The 20907-nt window shown below is 34.1% G+C and overlaps 1 protein-coding gene and 1 pseudogene across 4 annotated transcripts; both read left to right on the forward strand.

The window, feature by feature from the left end:
* The first annotated feature begins 3816 nt into the window (after window positions 1–3816).
* On the forward strand, window positions 3817–14869 carry LOC143541730 (uncharacterized). Of its 3 annotated transcripts, XM_077034471.1 has the most exons (13): window positions 3817–3828; window positions 9289–9340; window positions 9483–9572; window positions 10496–10618; window positions 10690–10857; window positions 10936–11019; window positions 11151–11281; window positions 11430–11477; window positions 11636–11692; window positions 11783–12676; window positions 12814–12900; window positions 14093–14182; window positions 14255–14869. In XM_077034471.1, the coding sequence occupies exons 2-13, from the start codon at window positions 9320–9322 to the stop codon at window positions 14727–14729; spliced, it is 2268 nt and encodes a 755-aa protein (XP_076890586.1). In that variant the 5' UTR covers window positions 3817–3828; window positions 9289–9319; the 3' UTR covers window positions 14730–14869. The 3 variants fall into 3 exon arrangements, with proteins under 3 accessions (XP_076890586.1, XP_076890585.1, XP_076890587.1); XM_077034470.1 differs by lacking the exon at window positions 3817–3828 and having other exon boundaries at window positions 9149–9340; XM_077034472.1 differs by lacking the exons at window positions 3817–3828; window positions 14093–14182 and having other exon boundaries at window positions 9149–9340.
* A 2907-nt stretch (window positions 14870–17776) lies between these two features.
* Window positions 17777–20491, forward strand: LOC143541729 (tropinone reductase homolog At2g29260, chloroplastic-like; annotated as a pseudogene). The gene is made up of 5 exons (XR_013136803.1): window positions 17777–17965; window positions 18842–19049; window positions 19779–19995; window positions 20071–20176; window positions 20250–20491. The product of XR_013136803.1 is annotated as a tropinone reductase homolog At2g29260, chloroplastic-like (transcript).
* Window positions 20492–20907: the final 416 nt, after the last annotated feature.

The raw sequence follows: 20907 nt of genomic DNA on the forward strand, positions 1-20907 counted from the left end.
AATGATAAGGGTATAAAAATATATTATTTAGTTGAAAAAAGAGAGTGAAAATGTAGTAATACTTAGTGTTATTTTAGATTTGGGAATAGAAGATTGAATGGCAATGCTCTAAATGAGAGTTGAAATGAATATTAAAGCATTCACATCCTTCACTATCTCTAAATTCCAAATTACACTAAAAACATTATATTTTCTCTCTCATTTTCAACTAAATAATTTTTATACATTTATTATTATTCTTTCTTTTTTCCTTCACTTACACCCACTCTTATAAATATTAAAAACTTATAGGGGGTGAATAATAGTTTTTCAAATATACAGAAAAATCATGGCATTTTATATCCCATATACTCACAACACACTAAACCACTCCCTAAATTATAAAAATCACGCTCACAAAATTTAGTGGTTAGGATGTGAACACTTTCAAAGTTTTGGTATTAATTAATTACCTTATGGATTTCAAAATTAATATCGAAGGCTGAGTTATTTTACAAAGGTAAAAAAATGAGAAGTGTAATAAGCCATAATTAATTGACATGTGTCAATTGGCGACCAAAGAAAAAATTGTATAAAATTAATAGTACATATTTTCTCTCTCCGCATTCAAGTCACATGTTAATTCTCCATCATTTTTAAAACGCCTACAACTTTTTCATATGATATTTTTTCCTGCAAAAAAAAAGTTCATTATAATAACAAACGTTTTTTAGCTTTAATATGAGTATGATTTTGTTATATAAAAATTTAAAAAAAATTACGTCATTGTTTATTTTTTTCTTACTGTTGTGTCTTTTTTCGTCATTACGTCTTTCTGTTTGTGTTGTGCTTTTTCGTTATTGTGTATTTCAACTACCATTGTGGGGTTTTTTTTATTATTATTAAATACTAATAACATTTTTGTGTAATAATAATATGTAAATATAATTATAAAATAACAACAAATTATCAAATACCTAAAACACAATGATGAATACATATTACACAATAACATATAACACGATGATTTGAAACGTAAGACACAATGGTGAATACATATAACACAATGATATGAAACGTAAAACACAATGGAAACAACATATTACACAATGACTTGAACGTAATACACAATGAACGTAATATTATTTTTCTCAAATTAAGTGAATGACACATGTCAATCCCGAACAAAAGGTCATGAACGTATTACACAATGACAGCAAAATGATAAGTAGAAAGACAAATGTTGAGCACAAAGACACAATGACAAATAAAAAGACACAATGACGTAATCTTTGTTTTAATTTTTATAACACAAGACGATTTATGGAGCATGTGGTATGCATATGTTCAATGTTGTTCAATACGATTTAAAGAGGTCAAATTTGGTCATTTAGTAAAAAAAACGAATAATAATAATCGAGTTTACATTTGTATCATCATTAAATTCAAAATTCAAGCTTGATTGATATTACTTATTATCTAATGGAAGCAGAATATTAGATAATTTGTTGGCAACAAAATGATTATATGAATAGTTGATTTATCTTGTAAAATTCAAGAGGAAAATTGTCGAGGGATTCTTGTGAATCAAGAAGGCACAAATGTCTAAATGATTTGATGAGGTCAATTACTTCGGCGAACCAAGTCCTTACCTTTGGGCGATCACCAGCGGGCGGCCTGCTTCAACGCATCACCGGATTTCGGGCGGCTCTAGTGTGGCTTCGGGCGTGATTGATCGGGTTGCGTTGGAGATAGTCTTAGTACAAGTTGAGCCCGTCAGGTGCACAACTCACGAGGCAGTTTGATATTTATATTCTTTCTACATATATTTTAAAATCAAATAGTACAAAACATGTTTCAAATGTTTTTACAATATACTTGTTGTTAATTAATAATAATAATAATAATAAATAATGCGACGAAAGACAGAAGATTTACGAATGAGGTGGGAGAAAGCTTCCGAGCGTACGAGATTAACAGGTGAATGAATGAATATAAATAAAGGAAACTAAAGTAGCTAATCCTTTCACGCCGAGCCCACAATCTACATATACAGGTCGTCCCGGGATACAGTCATCAAATGTTCATCAGTGACAATCTATAAATTTTCTCTATATGGTGTATTGTTTTAACTTTTAAGATACTCAAATTTCATGGAGTAGGATATAAAAAAATTTGGGTCGGCTCAACGGTTTGAATCGGTTCAATGATGATCCAGGTAAGGTTCATCACATAATAAAATGATATACAGTTATAAAAAAGACATCACCATTAAAAATTAAAAAAACACATAATATAAATCAAATTCAAGTAGCAAATATCAATTATCATAAGTAAACTATAGTGTGCTAACCAAACTTCTAGTTATACTATTAAAAAAATACTTAATGCCCACATGACATTCAACTAGATACTCCAGATATGATTTCAAGTAGATGTCCGTTTCAGCTATAATTCAAAAACCTCAACTACACATAATTCGTATTTTTTTATGAACCCTAACTCAATTAAATTTTATGTGTTCTATAAAACCATATTGGCATTGAGAGTTGCTTAAAGGTGGGCCACATGAGCTTTTAAAGAAGGTTATGGATCAAGCTATCAAACTAACATATAGAAGATGCAAATATGTTGAGGGAGCTACGAGTGTAGAAGATCACCATCAAGAGTTGTTAATGAGTTGATAGATCAACATTGAGTCGATGGACAAGTACAATAGACCATAACATGTATTTTTTCAACAATATATTGATTATACCCTATGATAGCGGATATGACCAATACATGGTGTGGCAATTATCTTACAACTAGCTTTTGAACCAGTGTATTACACGGGATTTGTCAAATAATAAAAATAAAAAGATTCATTATTTGAATGAAATAAACAAAATTAAATGTAAAAATGAAATATACAGTACAAACAATAAGAAGTCTAGAATCTCAATTTTACAAAATCGATTTTATATATATTTGCATAAATTGTTTTGACCAATTACCTGTGGATAACTATGATGAATGAGATGAAAGATTAGAAAATTAGAATGAAAATTATAACTCATTTCTCAAAATTGTTTTGTCCCATGACCTATGGATTGTTAGAATAAATAAGATGAGAAATTAGATAAAAATGAAATTATAACCCCTTTGTCAAAATTATCTTGACCCATGACTCATGGATTGTTAGGTAGAATTAAATGAGAGATTAGAAAATTGGAAAGGAAATTATAACTCATTTGTTAATATGGTTTTGCTCCATAACCTATGGATAAGTCAAATGAATGAGAAGAAATATTAGGCCAAAAATAAATGTGGGATTGTCACATCATCTTCATTATTTTCTTTTATTAGTATAGTTAGATAACTATAATATATTAAAAACTTTTAAGACTACTCTGGAAATTATCAAGTTAGAGGTGCGATTTGTAAATCACTTTCTTCAATGCATTAATGAATTGTACCATCGGCCTTTTCAAATCCCCCCAAATTAGGGCACCTCCAATGGTGCCTACATGGCACCATCCCAAAATTCCAGACCCAAATAAGAAACTAATGATACCATTGGAGTGATACTATCCAACAAAAGTGGTTTGTGGGCAAGAACTCTTACAAATGCTTTAGAGTGGGCCCAAGTCATAAAAATAAAGATAAAAGAAGGTAATGAGGTGGTTGTTTGAAATAAGAAACACGTTATAACCATTGAAGGAGAAATGAAAGTTTTTATAGATTGGTTTGAAATCTGATGTGTCAAGCTAAGTTAATGGTTTAAAATAAAGATGTGTGTTGCATTGGAGATGCTCTTAGATCCCGCTCATAGCCCTATATCACAAGTCCGTCAAACCAAACCACACCTTCATCACCATCTCTTTCAAAACCGTAGAAGATGTCCGGTGGTTTGTTCAGTGTAAGTACACTCTCAATTTCACACAAATTCAATTTCATCATTAATAACTTATAACGTCAAGCATATTACTCAATTAAACAATTCAATTATATCATCGTAGCCAAATTAATCGAATTAGTTGTTAATTTTGTGTTATGATAGGCCACTACGGCTGATCAGGATACTCGAATTCGAACAAGCATGCGAAGCTGCTTAAATCGCAGAAGTTTCCTCCTGAATTAGAGAATCTGGTTCGTTCTTATTTATCTCATCTAGGGTTTTAATTTTTTTTATCCATTTTATGCGTAAGAGTCTTATGTAACTGAGATTTTATTATAATTAGCTATCTAAAGTTATGTGAGTATGAATTTTGTATTTTCTAACCCTAGGTTCAAATGTCAGATTTCAGGGGGTGTGTTTGGGTGAGCTTTTAAAACTTGCTTATTTGCTATTTGTTTGTTGAAAAGCAAAAAGTGTTTGGTAAAGCTAATAAAAAAGCTTCAAAATGGAGCTTTTCAAAAGTTGTTTTTACTTTTCAAAAAGCAAATAAGCAAAAAAACAATTCAAAAAGCACACCCAAACACCTCCTCGGTGAGCCTTACCAAGAAAGGTTAATGTGGAGGTAGGGTCCTAAACCCCAGACACGACCTTTTACTTATTACATTACATTTTGTATTTGTTATATTTGTTTACTAACCAAGGCTCAATGGGCCGGGGTTCGTGGAGGTAACCCCTAACCAGGCTTGGCCCAATAAGATTAGGGTTTCATCATGGTGATCATGGAGTTTCTTATATAAGGGGCCTTCATTTCTCATTTGAGAGGATCCTTCGACATTCTTGGCCTCCATCATTTTTTGTGTCTGCAAAAAAATGTAACTCTTAGCATTCACCTTCATTCTCTTGTTTTTCCATGGCAAGTCTCGAGCACCCGAAGAAGATCGAGGTGTGGCTTCGTTTGTGTTAAAAATCAGAGAACATCCATTCGACTCGGGCGGGGTTGAATCCATGTTTCTTCGGTTGATATTAGATTTGTGTTAAAATGGTATGAGTTTTTAGCTTCAGTAATAATATCATTAACATTAAAAGTAAAAAATGTTTGTTGATTATTATGAGTAGTCAATGTTTTGATGATTTGTGATTTAACGTTAGGCGTTAACCTAAGAAATTTCTATCTGTAGTTTGTTTACTAGCTTACAATATAAATGTGAGAGGAGACTAGATTTAGGACTGGGTTGTACCCCAAGAGTATGCGCCAGATCAATTATTATCTTCCATGAAAATTGGAATTTTGGCATGACATTTTTTTGATGTTTTCAACTATTTAACAGATTTACTTTTTAACAAAGATGAAAAAAAAAGGAATAGTGTGGACACAAGTCAAGTGTTTCAGTTTATTTTTTGATAATTAGGGGAGCATAAATAATTAAATACTAAGTTGGTAGACTTGGAAAAAATGTTCAAAAAAATAAATATGAAAATTGTTACAATTTTCGTGGAACTGATGGAGTAGAATTCACTTATTACAAGCAAAATGAATGAACTATTATGCCTTCGTTTTAAATGCTTAAGTACCTATGCTTATTCTAATGATTAACGTATCTTATGTTTAGGTGGATATGACAAAAGTCAAGACGGATGTCATGCGACCATGGATAGCTCACAGGGTGACCGAATGTAGGTCACGTGACCAGATCTAACAACACTCTAAATATTACTAGTTATCCTGGATCAACCTCTACACTAGTTGGCGGAAACAACTAGTTAGGACTGAGATCTCGGATCTTGTGTGTATGTTTATTTCGTCCGAAGGTAAGGAAGAGAGGAGAGAGTTTAAATGAATGCAAAACAATATGGCAAAAGGTTCTAATTGTGTTATGAGAGATTCACACTGTATATAGGGTGATCTCTCATACACATATTTCATTTATATCAGCCCAATGGGCTCATAATACACGGGCTTAAAGGCCCAAACATACATAAGTAAACAAACATACAACATAAACGAAACATAATACAAATACGAAAGACTAATACAAGAAAAGGGCTTAACACCGGACTTTTCCGCATTTTAATAAGTCGTTAAATTTATGTACACTGGTGAGTTGACTTCGACAACCGTACAAGAACTTCTCCGCATTTCATTGATTGCTGATAAATACCAAGTGGCTTACTGTTTTAAGTCATGCGTATCTTCCTTGAGATCGCTGCCGATGAGTTTAGTTTCTGCATTGCTTTTCCTTGACATGCCCGAGTCTATGTTTCGGTTTAACCGGAAATAGCTCTAGACTGTAAACCGAACTTTTGTTTAAAGACTTTTTTGTTAACTTTTTGGTTATAAAAGTTAAGTATATTCATTTGTACATTATTATACAAGTTCTTGGTTATTTGGGCATGTGGAAACCATCAAGGAACGTATTGTGAGATGGAAACCGAACCAACTCGATTTTTACTCGCTTAAGACACACAAGTGTGTTTTTAGCTATCAAGACTTGTATATTTCTTTAAAAATAGTTTACAAACTGATTTTAATTATTTTCTTAAGTACTTGGAATTGTTGGATCCAACTTGATCTTATAACATAGTTTGGACCGACAAAACCGAACACTAGCTTAACGTGCGTTGTTAGTTCTAAAACAATAGAACTACATACTTGGTTAAGTTTTATTAAGTTTTATTGAGTTATCTTATAACATTCATTATTTTGAAAAGCTGACTTTGGGTTTGACCAATTACCAAGACCCGAACCAACAACCCGAACACTCTTTAAAGACCCGTTTTAGTATCTTTATCCCAAAGAAACTTGAATCTTTGCACTTTTCCCACCTTATTACTTAACATAGGTTAAGTAAATATTAAGGTTAGTTACTTTAACCCGGTTTCGAGCAAACTTACATGTTTAAAGGGTTATTATTATAAATTCTTAAATATTTACATTTTAAACCTTGAATTTTAATTGTTTACTTTTCGCAACCATTATTTTAATTAAAGATCTTCAAGACAACCTTTCTAAATCCAAGACTTTCTTTTATTTAGGCTTCATACGTTAAACTCGTCGTTCCGGTAAATCTCCAAATTATCATCTCTCAAGTTTATTACTTGAACGTGAGTACTTTCATACCCCCTTTTCCATCTTTTGTTTTGAGGGTGACATTTTTTCTTATCTATACTAAATGTTTTATACTTGGGTCTTAAACCACAAACATTATTGTATACCTTACTTAAATAAATGCGCGATTTGGTGTTCTATGATTATATGCCTATGTGTTTATCGCTTTTGGTTGGTTGATCTAAAAATCCTAGACTATTTGGCATCCCCTTATAGCAAGGTGTCGTTAACGTAATGCAATTAACGATAACTATAAAATCCTATACTATTTGGCATCCCCTTTTAGCTAGGTATCGCTAACGTAATTCTATTAGCGATATCTATTTATCCAATTTATTGCTTTTATTTATCGTTTCGTATACAAGATTGTGGCTTTTTCGTACTATATATTATTATGCTCAAACTTATGAATTGCTCACCAACCTTTTTGTTGATAAACTTTATTTTATGAAAATGTTACAGGTTTGTATCTAGGTTGATTATGGAGTTTGGAGAAGAAAACGTCACAAATACCTCTAGGATATTAGCAAAAATGAACAATAATTGATTTGCTATATTTTGTTATATGTTGTTGTATTTGACTTATGAATATTGTTATGTGACATTTTCGATGTTGTGAAATGAAATGAGTTTGTTAAATATTGTTGCTTTAAATAGTGTCATGCGCTTATGAGCAATCGTTGCACCCCGGCATGTTCCGTCGCCTTCGATCGGGGTGTGACAACGTGTACATAAACATCACACGGGATCAGTTGCTTACTCTACTTAAAGAGGTTCGGGTCAGATCTGAGTGTTTTAACTTTGGGGGCAAAAGTTTCTTTTGTGGGCTGGTCTTGGTGAGTACTCGGGCGTGGTTCGAGGAGCGTTCTACTCTACCTTGGAACTCAGTTTGAAGATGAGGAAGATTAGTTATGGAGTTATTATAGTTAAGTATGGCAATGAGGCCATGTTGTTTTCAAAGAAGGATGCTCCCATTTACAGCGGGGATAAGCGTTTTGATCCCAAGAGAAAAGAGGTATTATTGTGCACAAATGTGTTTAAGATGTCTTTGTTTCAACTCGTGGGAGAAGAAAGCCCGTTCCTAATCGGCGGTAATTTTTGCATCTGGGTGAGGTTTACCAATGACAACCCACATCATCGACGTTAGATTGTCTGATTGATTTGAAAAGAGTTTTGTTGATAGTTGTTGTTACAACTTAGATTTGAAAGAGATTGAATGACAAACAGGTAACTAATTCTTCTTTTGAGATTTGATTTGAAAACATGCATTAGAATGAGGGTAAAGTTAAAATGCAAAGGAAGACAAAATGATAAATGTGAGAAGAAATTGTAGTCATAAAAAAACCTTAAAAAGTTCAAAAAATAATAAAAAAATCATGACTAAAATATAAATAAAAAATTTTAAAAATCAAAATGTTTCCCCCGTCATTTCCTTAAAAAAACCTTAAAAAGTTCAAAAAATAATAAAAAAAACATGACACAACGCCGAGAAAAAAGACACAATGCCGAAAATGAACAAACAACACAATGATAAATAAAAAAAAGACAAAATATGTCGCAAAATATAACACAATGCCGAACAAAATATAACACAATGTTGAGTAATATAAAACATTAGTCAATGAAAAAGCGCAATTAATGACGAAAATAAATATAAAAACACAATGATATAAAAAAAACACGACGATTTTTTTTTCCCAAACATTGATTCCTTTTCAATTTTTTTAGAACGAGAAAGACGATGGAAACATTTTGTGTTTTTACATTTTTCGTTTTTTTATTAAATTTTGATTTTCGATTTTTTTTTTATTTTTTTCATTATTTTTTAGGGTTTTTTTTCCTACAAATTTTTTTCACAATTCTTATTTTTGTTCCCTTTATATAATAACCTGACCCCTTAGAATGAATAACAAACTGTGTCAGCGGATATGACCAATACATGACGGGTAATTATCTTACATATAACCGACTGGTATCCACAAACTATAGAAGAACATAAATTTTTTACAACCATATATGTACCTTTAATTATAAATATCTACCACATTGTGAATTTGTGATCCCTTAAACAATACAACTCCCAAAATATCCACTCGGTTTGACCATATTAAAAAGTTTTACAGAAGTTGCGATCAATAAGGTATGGATCATAAAACACCAAAATTTTTGACCTAATTAAGTTATCATCAACTTAGAGGCTCAATTGGTAAATCACACTCTACTACGCATTAGCGAGTTGTACCATCAGCCTTTACAAAAGCCCCAAATTAGATCCCGCTCGTAGCCTTATATCACAAGTCCGTCAAACCAAACCACACCTTCATTCATCACCATCTCTTTCAAAACCCTAGAAGATGTCCGGCGGTTTCTTCCGTGTAAGTACACTCTCAATTTCACACAAATTCAATTTCATCATCAATAACTTATTACGTCAAGCTAATTACTCAATTAAACGATTCAATTATATCACCGTAGCCAAAATTAATCGAATTAGTTGTTTATTTTGTGTTATGTTAGGGTACTACGGCTGATCAGGATACTCGGTTTTCGAACAAGCATGCTAAGCTGCTTAAATCGCAGAAGTTTCCGCCTGAATTGGAGAATCTGGTTCGTTCTTATTTACATTATCTAGGGTTTTGATTTTTTTATTCATTTTTATGCGTAAGGATATAATGAGCTGTTTGGAGCTTGTGTGAGTGAGTGAATTATGTGTTTTCTAACCCTAGGTTCAAATGTTAGATTTCGGCAAGCCTTATCGAGAGGTTAATGTTAGATTTGTGTTGAAAATTTAAAATAGTATGACTTTTTAGCTTCAGTAATGATATCAGTAACATTAAAAGTATAAATGCTAGTTGATTGTCATGAGTAGTCAATGTTTTGATGATTTGTGATTCAACGTTAGGCGTTAACCTAAGAAATTTGTGCCTGTAGTTTGTTTACTAACTTGCAATATAAATGTGATAGGAGGCTAGATTTAGGACTGGGTTGTCTTCAAGAGTATGTGCCAGATCGATTATTATCTTCCATGAAAGTTGAGATTTTGGCATGGCATTTTTGAAGTTTTCAACTATTTATCAGATGCACTTTATAACAAAGATGAAAAAAAGGAATATTGTGGACGCAAATCAAGTGTTTCAGTTTATTTTATGACGATTAGGGGAGAATAAGTATAAGTACCGAGTATTTTTGTTTGTTGACACTGTAGTAAAAGAATGTTATAAGTTTCATGGACATAAATATGATAAGTGTACCACAAGTCTTTTGGCTTAGTGGTAGCCAGATTGCTTCTCCTAGGAGAGGTTGCCGTTCGAATAACTGGGGATGGTTGAAATCATGTAACAGGTAGACTTGAAAAAAAACGCAGTTCAAAAAAATAAATTTGATAAGTGTTACAATTTTTTTCGGACGGATGGAGTAGAATTCAAGTATTATAAGCAAAATGAACAAACTCTTTATGCATTTGTAATTTTGTATTAAATGCTACCGTACATATGCTTATTCTAGTGATTATACCTGTGTCTTATGTTTAGGTGGATATGACAAAAGTCAAGATGGATGTCATGCGACCATGGATAGCTCACAGGGTGACCGAACTTCTTGGATTTGAGGATGAAGTTCTCATTAACTTTATTTATGGTCTTTTAGAAGAGAAGGTAACTTACTACTTCATATAGTATATAGTTTATGAACTTGAAAGTCTGTCAATTGTTGCACTTAAATGCAGGTAGTTAACGGTAAAGAAATTCAGATTTCACTTACTGGATTTATGGAGAAAAATACAGGGAAATTTATGAAGGAGCTTTGGACCCATCTTCTCAGTGCCCAACAGAATGCAAGTGGTGTCCCTCAACAATTCTTGGATGCGAAGGAAGAAGAAACTAGGAAGAAACAGGTATTGTTTCTTTATAATATTTGGTAAACTTTTGCGATTATGTATTGCATATTTCATCTCATGACATCATAAATAAAGGAGGATACAGATCGTATAACCCGGGAACTAAAGAGAACAAAAGAGAAGGAAGGCCGAGAGCACGAACAAGAAAGAGGGAAGACGGTATTAATTCTTTCTATGCAAGAGTTGTTACAATAGGGCCAAGTTTTTGGTTTTGACTTATGATTTTCTTATGATATTCAGCGTGCTTCTGCAATTATTTGGGTTCATGTCCTTTCCTCAAACTACTGTAGGACAGAGATGCTGTTGATGTGAAAGCTGCTGATTTGGAGGGCCGCTCAAGGAGACGCACAAAGTTTTCAAGCAAGTGGTCGGCTGATGACAAAGGGATGGATGAGACAAATGGAACAAACGAAACGGGCAGGTTAGTGGAACACAATCATTTATTAACGTATTTGTATATGTTTCGAAACATACGTAATAAAGATTAACTTGAAAATGTTTGTATGATTAAGAGTACATCTATACTTACAGCATTGTTAAGACGTTCGTTATTTACTTTTTCTTTACAGAGTTTCTCGATCTCCACATCCCGCTGATCGTTCTATGTCGCCACCTCGGTATCTATTCTGAGTTATTATTATTAATTATTATTATTTTATTAAAATCTAAATCTTTTTAAGGGTCTTGGACCTTTATATGATCTTTTTTAGAGTTTCTTTTTGTTTTTACTCATTATGACCCAATTGTTTTTTGTATCCACAATATTTATTTGCAGAGGCACACGCTCGAGATCAGTTAGCAAATCCTTTTCCAAGTCCAGAAGTCGTTCAAGGTACCATTCCAATTTTAAACCATAATACACACATACACGCGCAATCTTTACTTACTTTGTCTTCTTTGTGTCTAATTATCTTTATCTTAGGTCAAGAAGTGTGTCAGCATCACCTAAAATCTTAAGGCGCTCGGTTTCTGTTAGGAGATCTCGCTCTCTTTCAAGACGATCTTCTACGCCTCGCAGAATGGCTTCACGTCGGCGATCCCCATCCGCCGCGCCTTCACATAGACGATCAGTTTCACCTGCAAGGCGTAGGCTGCGCTCTCCGTCCCCTGCACCTTCACGCGGGCGATCATCTTCACCTGCAAGGCGTAGGCTGCGCTCTCCATCTCCTGCACCTTCACGCGGACGATCACCTTCGCCTTCAAGGCGTAGGCTGCGATCTCCCGCACGTCGCATATCACGGTCTCCTGTGCGACGAAGGTCACGCTCACCTATCTATCAGAGGTCACGCACGCCCATTCGGAGGAGATCCCCCATCCGTAGGAGGTCAAGAACCCCCATTCGAAGGAGATCGCGAACGCCCATCCGAAGGAGGTCGCGAACCCCCATCCGGCGAAGGTCACGAACTCCCATCCGAAGGAGGTCGCGAACCCCCATCAGGCGAAGGTCACCATCCCCATTTCAACGCAGGCCACGATCTGCTTACCAACACAGGTCACAATCCTCTGAATCTCCACCAGTTCGTGGCAGGTCCCCATCTCCTGTGAGGAGGCGATATCAAAGAGCTCCAACGCCACGCCACCGGTCTCGTTCTCCAATCAGGAGAAGGACAACCGTCCCTATGCAGCAGAGATCTCCAACTCCCGGAAGCAGGTCTTCTTCACCATCAGGGCGGGTTTCCATGTCTCCCAGACGTGGTCCACCCCCCTCTTATCTGAAAAGGGGTACACCAAACCGACAACAGAGATCACCTGTACAATCGCCTTCCAGATCTGTATCTCCGCCAGCTGCTGGGAGAAGTCCTAGTCAAGAGAGAAGGTATTGTAGGCTATATGTTTTTTTTTCATGATTGTAATATCATGTGTGTTATTCTGTAAGCTGTTACTTTACTATGTCAAGGTTTGCATGTAAGAATCTTGTATAACCAACTAATAAATGATACTGTTTTCTGACAGCCCTATTCCCCCAAAGAGCCAAAGAGAAAGTTTGAATGTGAAAGACCTTTTGGGTCGTGTAGATGTGGATGAAAGGACTTTTTCCAGGTATGTTTTCTATGCCATAAACATTTGAAGGCCCTTGTATATAATGTTCTAATTCTAGTTATTGTTTTTTTAATGGGTCAAATTATAGGTATCAAGGCCTATACTTTGAAAAACATTTAGTGTTTTTCAATTAATGTTTGCCAAGGCCTTGACCTTTTACCAAAAACGTATAGGTTCCAATTATTTACCATTATTCAAATAATGGGTTAAGTTGGGCAAAATTATTGTATTTGGGTTTATCTGGGTCACCTTAAATTAGTCAACAGGTCCAAATGGGCAACACTTATAAAACTTGTTTACTCAATCACTGCCATCTCCACCATTTCCACCACCATCGCACTCACTGCCGCCACCAACGCACCCACCACTCCTGCCTCCACCACTCACTGCCACCATCACCACCATCTACGGTTCTACCATTCCGCCATCAACTTATCGGATGCATTGAAACAACTTTTCAAGCATAAAAAATGGTGTATGGTGCTGTAGAAATGCTCAATGCCCTTTACTGTTTGAAGGTGAATTTGGTGGTGGGTTAATTGCACAAACTGTTTATTTTTTTAACTTAATTAAAAAACACTTTTGGTATTCTTTTCTAACAGACTCATTTTAACCCGACTAATTTGGCCAAAACCTGTTTTGACTTGAACTCATTTGCTTAGAACCTGTTTTGACTTGAACTCATTTTCTTAGAACCTGTTTTGACTTGAACTCATTAGCTTAGAACCTGTTTTGACTTGGGCTCAATTTTCTTATAACCTGTATTGATCTGAACTCATTTTGCTTGATCCTGTATTGACCTGAACCTGGACTCGCTCGACCCGTTCAAGTTGCCAGGCCTATGTCAAAGATAAAAAAACTAAGACAAAAGGGACCCGGCCGAATAAGTTGAAAGAATGAAAGGCACACAAAACTCTTTTTAGCACATACAACCAAAAAGAATTTTTATTGAATGATTTAGAGTATTATTTTTTTGAAATTGTAATGTTTCATTATTCACAAGAATAACTATAATATTTTTGGGGGCCGGTTAGTTTTGACTCATTCTAGAAACAACCACATTCAAACCGAACCTGTGGTGACTAGTGGCCCACCCATCCTGACCCGCACGTCTTGCCACCTCTTGCATGTTCATTTTAATTTGTAATTAAAGGATCCAAAATGCATGTCATTTTTTTCAAATAATTTACAGAGTGAAGGAAGACAGACATGAGAACAAAGATCCAATCAATGATAAACATGGCAATAATAAATTTTCTCCCAAAGTTCATAACAACAAAAGGTTTTTTCTTTTACTATCATGTTATGCGTCACGCTTAATGAGATGGGGTCTAATCTTTTTGTTATTTGACAGGGCTCATGACTTAGAAAAAGGATATAAACCTGATGAGATGAACCAGGAAGCTGTAAAATTGGCGAAACCTGAGAGGCGTACTCAAAGTGGCTTAATGGATTCTGGCTCCGAAGAAAGTGACCATAAGAGAAAGCACAAAAGGTCAAAAAGGAAAGATGTCACATCAGATGATGATACAAGTCATGATTCCCGCACCGAAGACAGAAAGGAAGCTAAGAGAAGACGCAAAGAGGAAAAGAAACTGAGAAAAGAAGAAAAGTATAAGCGACGTGAGGAAAGGCGTCGCAAAAAGGAGAGCCGACGGGAGGAAAAGCTAAAACTGAAAGCCGACAAGAATGTTTCTCCTTCTTCAGATTTTGACAAGAGTCATGACAGTCAAGACGAGTCAACTTTGTCCGATCAGAAGAAACTTGAAATCGAGTTGCGGGAAAAGGCCCTTGAATCACTTAGAGCCAAGAAGGGCGCTGGTCGTTAATTTTGTTGTTGATTTAGCTGTTTATCTTTATCGTTTAAATGACTTTCTTCATCTTCTCTATCCCCTCCTCTCTTTCCGTTAAACGTTTTCTTTTGGTTATGTACTGTATTGCTGATATTTGCTTAATACCATGTTTAATACTGGCATGTGTTTACTGATGATGGCAGCTGAAACGACTGAGATGTTATCTTGAGTGCATTAGGCTGACTATCTGCTAAGTTTTCTGGTAATAAATGTCTGATTTGATGGTTATGCTGAAATATGTATGTGTATGGATAATGCTACTGGTGATGATATGGTTACTAGTTATTAGTTAATAAATTGAATTTGTGGTTTGACTTTTAGATGAAAGTATTGTTGACTAGATGAGTCGGCTGAGCGGATCTTATTCTGTTGTACATTTGGGATCATCAATCATTAAAAGCAGGTGAGTCTTTAAGAGGATCTTTTGAATAGATGTTCGACACTTTCTTGAGTTTAGATTAACTTTTCTTGGTTGGCAGGTTTAAATATAATTCAGAGCTTGGCTGTTTTTCCTGAATGCCTTAAGCTTCTGTTTGTGTGCTGACTTGAAATAGGTAAGTAAATAATCTATGTTAATGTCTATTTGTGATTCGCTTGATTGTGAAGAATCTCTACCTTCTTCTGGTGAATATGCTTCTAGTGTTATATGTACTTGTGATTTTGTGTTGGTCTGAAATTTTTTGTAATTAATTACGAATCCCGAAGCAAACCATAATCAAACTCTTGAACTTTAAAAAGATGTGTATTTACTGGGGTTACAGTCTGTTGTTTTATCCATAACATCATATATTCACACGAGTAAGGAGACCGCTTAGCAAGGAAGAGAGAACAAGTATTAGTTACCTTTTAACTTAACTCATTAAGATTATTCATGTCATCGTGGAAGCAATTAGGTGGTAAGAGTACAATTATAGCTTAGTAGCCATGTAATATATAAGACTATTTATGTTCATATATGGTTGAATACATAGCTCCAATTTTTTTTGATGGATTTTGTAGAAATTCAATTAATAGAAATGTGATTGTTTAATTTTGCAAATCAACTGTGCAACTGGGATTAGGGTATTGTGTGTGATGTATAGATGAATGAGTTCCTGCATGTACGAGTTGTATCGGATGTGAAACTCTGAATGTATGACTAAGATTAGGACTATTATTTACATATAGTGTTGCTAAACGCTTTTCATAAAAATACTACTATATACAATCATTGTCATAGCAATTTTATCACATTCTCTGTTTTCTTATGTAAACATATATCGTAATCATAACATTAACATGCCATCTTAGTTATAACAACTTGAATTATTCACACATAATTCGTTATCCTTTATAAGCATACTCATGATCATTACATGAACATACAGCTTTATCATGTTTTGACATTTATCTCAACTTGATTCATGAAAATGTCACTTATTGGGTGTTGGGCAGAATCATCCAAACTAACACATTAATGTTAACATCCTCAAGTTTGAACTTCTTCTCTTTACCCAAATGTCTGCCGCCATGGTTCACACATTTATATTATCTGTTCAATGCATCATGAATATCTTGATTGTGCTTCTTTAACCATATCATTAATATCTGCTACTTGAATTTTTCAAGATGGCCGACCAGTGTAGTTATTCGAATCTACAACTAATGTTAGATGTTATCATAAACAACAATTATTCTAGACAACTCTAGCGGTGTAGCAAAGTCATTAATAAGTTTTCGTATGTTTGGTCAGTCAGCGTCAGTTTTTTGCCAAATGGTTAGTCCTGATATAATCGTTTGCAAATTTCTCATCAAATAGCACGCGTTATTATGAAATAATGATATACACATGCCGTTCAAAAAAGAAAAAAGAAAAAGAAAAAAGGTGATATACACCCATGAGTACCAAATAATGCATTGATTATTTGGAGGTGAAGTTCACTTACCACAACAATCTACATGACAAATGACTGAATGAGAATGAACCCAACAATGACTATCTAGGGAGAACATAATAACCAGAATGAACGTGTTTATGAAGCAGCAAATGAGGACCGGCTGATGCACGTGAATAATGAGATACTTCAATCTAAAATGAGTAAAGTGAGTTCCGGAAATATTAAGCGTAATACTTTGTTGAATAATACAATATAATACTGAGATCATGTATATTACTTGTTACTTTTAGAGCATTCATATTGGAATCTCTATCCTTGAAAAAAACATATTCCTCTAAATTTTATCTTCAACTTTGGTTTAACCTCTCACATTTTTTTATCTCTATGATTTTTTAATTATTTCTCTCTTTACCGTACAATATTTAAGTTGTAAAGATGGAAAAATATTTTAAGTTATAAATATGGTGAGTAGTAGATTGCTATATGTAAAAAATCACTATTTCAAAATCTTTAAAGCTTAGAGATAGAGCTTCATATTGAAAAGAAACATATAACAACCACCTTGCTATTCCTATGTCGACCTCCTTATATAAGTCGTATAGGTTCATACTACTCGTATAGGTGTTTGTTATTGTCAGATTTTTGTTGGATAATCATTGACAAGCTTATACGACATTTTCTATGCAACCCGGCCTGTAACAAACAATATTGGCCTATCAGGCATACGGGATCTATTTAAATTATGAGTCGAGTCCATACTAGTAGTATTGGGCCATACCAGATCCATTTGAATTTTTGTATATGAGATTAAGTCATACCGGAAGTATGGGTCCATACGAGATCCACTTCACCACGTTCTTGATAGTTATCGTCAGATGACGACATTAAGCTTTAGTTTGACGTTATAACTACTTTAATTGCTTAGAGAAAACGATAGTTTTGTGAATAAAATGAAGAAACAACAATCGTTTCGTCAGAATATTATATTGTGTCAAATAATTTACGCACTTATATCGTATCAAGTAATTGCCAGAGTATTGTATCGTTCCAAATAATTTACCCTAATCCTTCTCAAATGTGAAGAAAAAATAGTGAAATTTGAAAGAGACGCACAACTTGTGTTGTAGCCATGTGTGATGCGTTTAGCTCACCATTTTCCATTCTAATATCCAGAAAGCTGCTTCCAACTCCTTCAAATCGTTCATTGAAACAGCCAATTAGATCATCCAGGTAAACAAGAGTTCACGCCTCCGTGAATCAAAATTATTCTGCTAATAAAAGATGGTCTCTTCAAGGAATGACGGCTCTTGTTACCGGCGGCACCAAAGGAATTGGGTACATTTCGTCTCTCACTTAATATTTATATTATTTCATACTCTTTTAACTTAACTAAACTTGGTTTATGCCTGGAGCCCTAAATTACAATTTGGGTATTTTGTATTTAAGAGTTTTAAGTTAGATACAAAGCTCCATTTTTTTAAATTATTTGTTAAATTCATCAAATTGCAATGTTATTCTTTGACTTTGCACAATCAATGTTGATGTTGGTGTTGGGTTGTTTAACTTTAGTTGAACAAATGATCGAACACTGAACAATTAACGAATGGGGTTTTTTTGTTCATGTTCGTTCAGTTCACAAAACACAAACATAAAGGGACCAACATTAATGGACACAGGCGAACAAACGTAACTAAGTTAACACCAATTAAAAGTAAACGCCAAGTCGTCAATGTCAATCTGTTGGCCTAAAAAAATTATATTGAATTGTAATGGCTGATTTTTTAATTTCATGACACCAGACTAAATTATAATGCGTCTAAAATTACTCAAATAAATATGTAACGAACAAACGTAAACAAACAAACATAAATGAGCGTAATGAACAAACATAAGCGAAGTTAAATGAACGAACGTAAACGAAACAATATTGAATGAACAAGACATGCGGGCATGTATGTTTGTTTAACTAAATGAACAAAAAAATTGTTCATTTTCGTTTGTTTAATAAATAAATGTTCATTTCATGTATAGGCCTGGACCTAGCTGCAATTGAACATCAACTCTGATATTCACGCTACAATTTGGATCGGGTATTGTGCGTGATGTGTAGCTGAGTGTGTTTTTGTATACAGAGCTGCATTTTGGTTTATGATGTCAAACTCTACGAATATGTGATTTAGATTAAAATTGTTAGTGTTTTATTATGTATAGACGTGCAATTGTGGAAGAATTGGCAGGACACGGGGCGATCATACACACGTGTGCTAGAAATGAATCGGAACTGAATGGCTGTTTAAAGGGTTGGCAGGATGAGGGTTTTAAGGTCACTGGCTCAGTCTGTGACGTGTCTTCACCGTGTGATCGTGAAAAGTTAATGGATGATGTTTCTTGCGTGTTTGATGGAAAGCTTTGTATTCTTGTAAGTACTTAATTTCTTTCTTTTGTTTGTTTATATCTGTTAATGTTGAATGCTTATATGATTCTATATCTCGATAGAAAGATGATAAGGTTTGTAGCTTTTGTTTCAAATGAAGTTTAGATGATGCTTTTTTTGAATTTGTACATTTGGTGTTGTTAGTTTTTGTAATACATATGTTAGACTGGTTATGTATTATCGTATATAGAAGGTATCTATGTGTAATAATATACTCTATATATATATAGTCCCTATGTATATTTGGTACACAATCCGTATACAGTTAGTTATTCTTCTTGGTTTAAGTTGGAATCAAAGCCAAGTAAGGGTGGTTTCGAGTTGTATTTCTATAGCTTGAGCTCAGCTCGTGAGTAGTTTTTCATGTTCGAGTTCGGCTGTGGCTTAAATTGTATATTATTCATTAAATTATTTCATTAGTAAATTTGTATACGTTTATAGTTTTTCTACATATATCTGTAATTATAATTTCTATATATAACATAATATATATTATTTAGTTACTTTTATCATAGTTTTATATATGTTAATTGTTATTATTATTATTATTATTATGTAAATATATTATTAATACATTAGATAATTTATATAACTAATGGGCTTGTTTAGGCTCGTGAGCCTACTCGAAAAAAAATGGCACATGATTTGTAAATTTTGAAACATTTGAAACCCACTTGTGATCTTACAATATTATTTTGTGGATGGCATTAGTAGGTAAACAATGTTGGGACAAATATTCGGAAACCTATGGTGGATCTAACGCCCGAAGAATTTTCCACATTAATGTCAACAAATTTTGAATCTGTGTTTCACATCAGTCAACTTGCATATCCGTTTCTCAAAGCTTCAAAAGCAGGCAGCATTGTGTTCACTTCATCCGTTTCGGCCTTTGTCTCACTCAAATCCATGACAATCCAAGGAGCCACCAAAGGTAAATTAAATTCCCATATTGTTTGATGCTAGAACATATAAGTTAACCATGTTTACTGCCATTAATCGGTTTTAGGTGCTATTAATCAGCTTACAAAAAATTTGGCCTGTGACCGGCAAAAGATAATATTAGAAGCAATGCTGTTGCCCCTTGGTATATCAAAACCTCCATGGTAGAACAAGTTTTTTACTTCTTTAATGATTACATTTATGTTTTTTTTAAGAAAAAAATTAAGCGGGTCGGGTTTGATTTAGGTATTGAGTAACAAAGAGTATGTTGAAGAGGTTCTTCATTGCACGCCACTTGGGCGACTCGGGGATCCAAATGAGGTGTCATCACTTGTTTCGTTTCTTTGCATGCCGGCTTCGTCATACATTACGGGGCAGATCATATGTGTTGATGGTGGGATGACTGTAAGCGGTTTCTACCCGCGACACGGCTAAATTTTTTTTTTCTTTTTCTTGGTAATCTTGTTTTTCTTTTTGATGACTTGTAAGAGGTGTGCTAGTTTGTTAATTTATTGATATTTGGATATATGATGCTCATTGGTATAAAGCTTGGTAATCTTAGTTATTCATAAATATAAAGCTTAATTTGAAAAATTATGTCCCAACTAGTCCCATTCACTAATAAGCTTCCATTTATATTTGAACTCATTGCTTATACAGTTAACTTATACCTAATTTCTTACAAATTAACCAAGCTGTCCAACGGTCCAACTTTTTTTTTTTTTTTGGGAAATGCTAATATATTAAAACCGAAAAAACGAGGACTCACAAGAAGCAAGAACCCCAACAAGTACATAATACAAAAGCGACAAACGTCTTATAATGGAAATTTAACAGAGTTAAATATGCATTATTTCTCCCAATTGAAGATCTTTTGCTCCTATGTATTACCCAAAAGAATGAA

The sequence above is a fragment of the Bidens hawaiensis genome, unplaced genomic scaffold (assembly GCF_021521415.1).
Source record: "Bidens hawaiensis isolate Kalapana, Puna unplaced genomic scaffold, B.hawaiensis_p1.1 tig00012645_1, whole genome shotgun sequence".
Taxonomy (NCBI): domain Eukaryota; kingdom Viridiplantae; phylum Streptophyta; class Magnoliopsida; order Asterales; family Asteraceae; genus Bidens; species Bidens hawaiensis.

Coding starts and splice junctions, on each gene's coding strand:
- LOC143541730 (XM_077034471.1), top strand. CDS start 9,320: ATGTCCGGCGGTTTCTTCCGT. Junction 12,677..12,813: donor AGTCCTAGTCAAGAGAGAAG/GTATTGTAGGCT, acceptor GTTTTCTGACAG/CCCTATTCCCCCAAAGAGCC. Junction 12,901..14,092: donor GATGAAAGGACTTTTTCCAG/GTATGTTTTCTA, acceptor AATAATTTACAG/AGTGAAGGAAGACAGACATG.